At 50.6% G+C, this 1,402-nt stretch overlaps 1 protein-coding gene across 1 annotated transcript; it reads left to right on the forward strand.

Annotated features, from left to right (window-relative positions):
• Positions 1 to 683: 683 nt before the first annotated feature.
• Positions 684 to 857, forward strand: PHACADRAFT_105570 (uncharacterized protein; the record flags this gene model as incomplete). Its single annotated transcript, XM_007401443.1, has 1 exon — positions 684 to 857. A coding segment is annotated over one exon (174 nt), but the record flags the coding sequence as incomplete, so codon positions are not given.
• Positions 858 to 1,402: the final 545 nt, after the last annotated feature.

Here is a 1,402-nt window from a genome sequence, read left to right on the forward strand (position 1 = left end):
CAACTTCGAGACATGATCGTCGGAGGCTCGACGACTAGCCTGCATCCGTGTTGGTACGATGTAACGATGCAGGTGGCAAAGAAGCTGTTTTTCTGGTCGGCCTGTGATGCAGCCTTATAGATGCCGCGCGTGGCCCACCTGCTTGGGATTGTAGGTCCACGTTTACTCACCAGCTTAACGCCGAAGCATTCTAATAGACTGAGACATAAGATTGGGATATAAACATCGCTTGCCAAGCGTTCTTCGTATGCGCTTCTTCGACACTGCCAATTTTGTAAACTATCCGACTTTCACTTCCGTGCACACGTCCCTTCAGCCGCGATGTCCCGTGCTCGCCAGCTCAACACTCTCTGTCTCGCGAGCTCTGCGATGCTTTAGTAGGAATATGAAGAGGTCAGCGTCCTGCTCTGCATACACAATAGTGCCTATTAACCCTCGCGCTCGCGCTTAGAATGCGGCGGCTCGCTTATAACAACACTTCTTTGATCGATCTTACGACGTCAAAGAGGAAGTTCAATTGTACTGCGAAGAATTCTGCAACGTGAGTCCCGGTATATGGCTTGTACGCTCAGACCTGATCGCCCCGAAGTTTTCTGCAGTATATGCTCTCTGTGCTAATTCTCGAGTTCAGCGGCATCTATCTAGGTCTCATACGTTGGCTCTGACTACGCGATATGTCTTAGAATGGCACGATCGTGCATGCTTATAAACGGCGCAGCGTATTTATCGAGCGCTACGAAGACTTTGAGGAGACGCTGCCTCTGAATTTGCGTCGCTCAGTGCTGAAGCTGCTGTCGAGGGGCCCGACCTCTAACTCCCGCACAGCATTCGCCGACAAGAGGCAAAGGGTATTGTGATGTTGGCCTGTATCGGTAATCTCATGCCCCCACCTCAACGATCGGGAAGTTAAGGCGCGGCGAGCGATGAAGTCGTCAGTAAGTACTTATGCTAAGAGGAGCCTCCAGGTCACTTTTCTCAATACTAGCCTGCCTCTGCTCTACCCGCGAATGGACACTAACAACCTGCCTCGTTCTTCGTCTCTTCTGCCCTCTTCCTTCTCAATCTGACTCATCTCTTCGTACAATGTGATCACCGTTTTACTTCCCGCCACCAGCTGATAATTTACCTTGCCAGCTTTCCTCGCTCACCGCCTGGTACTTCCAAGTTGGGATTCTTTGGCAGCGTAATACATCCCGATTCGCACTGGACAGCATACGTGCATGTTTACATTGTGCCGGGTCAAGCTGCTAATTTAGTACTTCCATCTATGGCGGTAAATGTTGATACCCTTCAAGATGAAGCCTGAAAAAATTCCGCTCGCGCCGTATAACCGCAGCCTGACAATTTTTCTCATGCACGAAACGCGGCCAGAGGTTGGCCTACTTCGACGCCAAGCTTCTTA

Source organism: Phanerochaete carnosa (genome assembly GCF_000300595.1).
Source record: "Phanerochaete carnosa HHB-10118-sp unplaced genomic scaffold PHACAscaffold_12, whole genome shotgun sequence".
NCBI classification, from domain to species: Eukaryota; Fungi; Basidiomycota; class Agaricomycetes; order Polyporales; family Phanerochaetaceae; genus Phanerochaete; species Phanerochaete carnosa.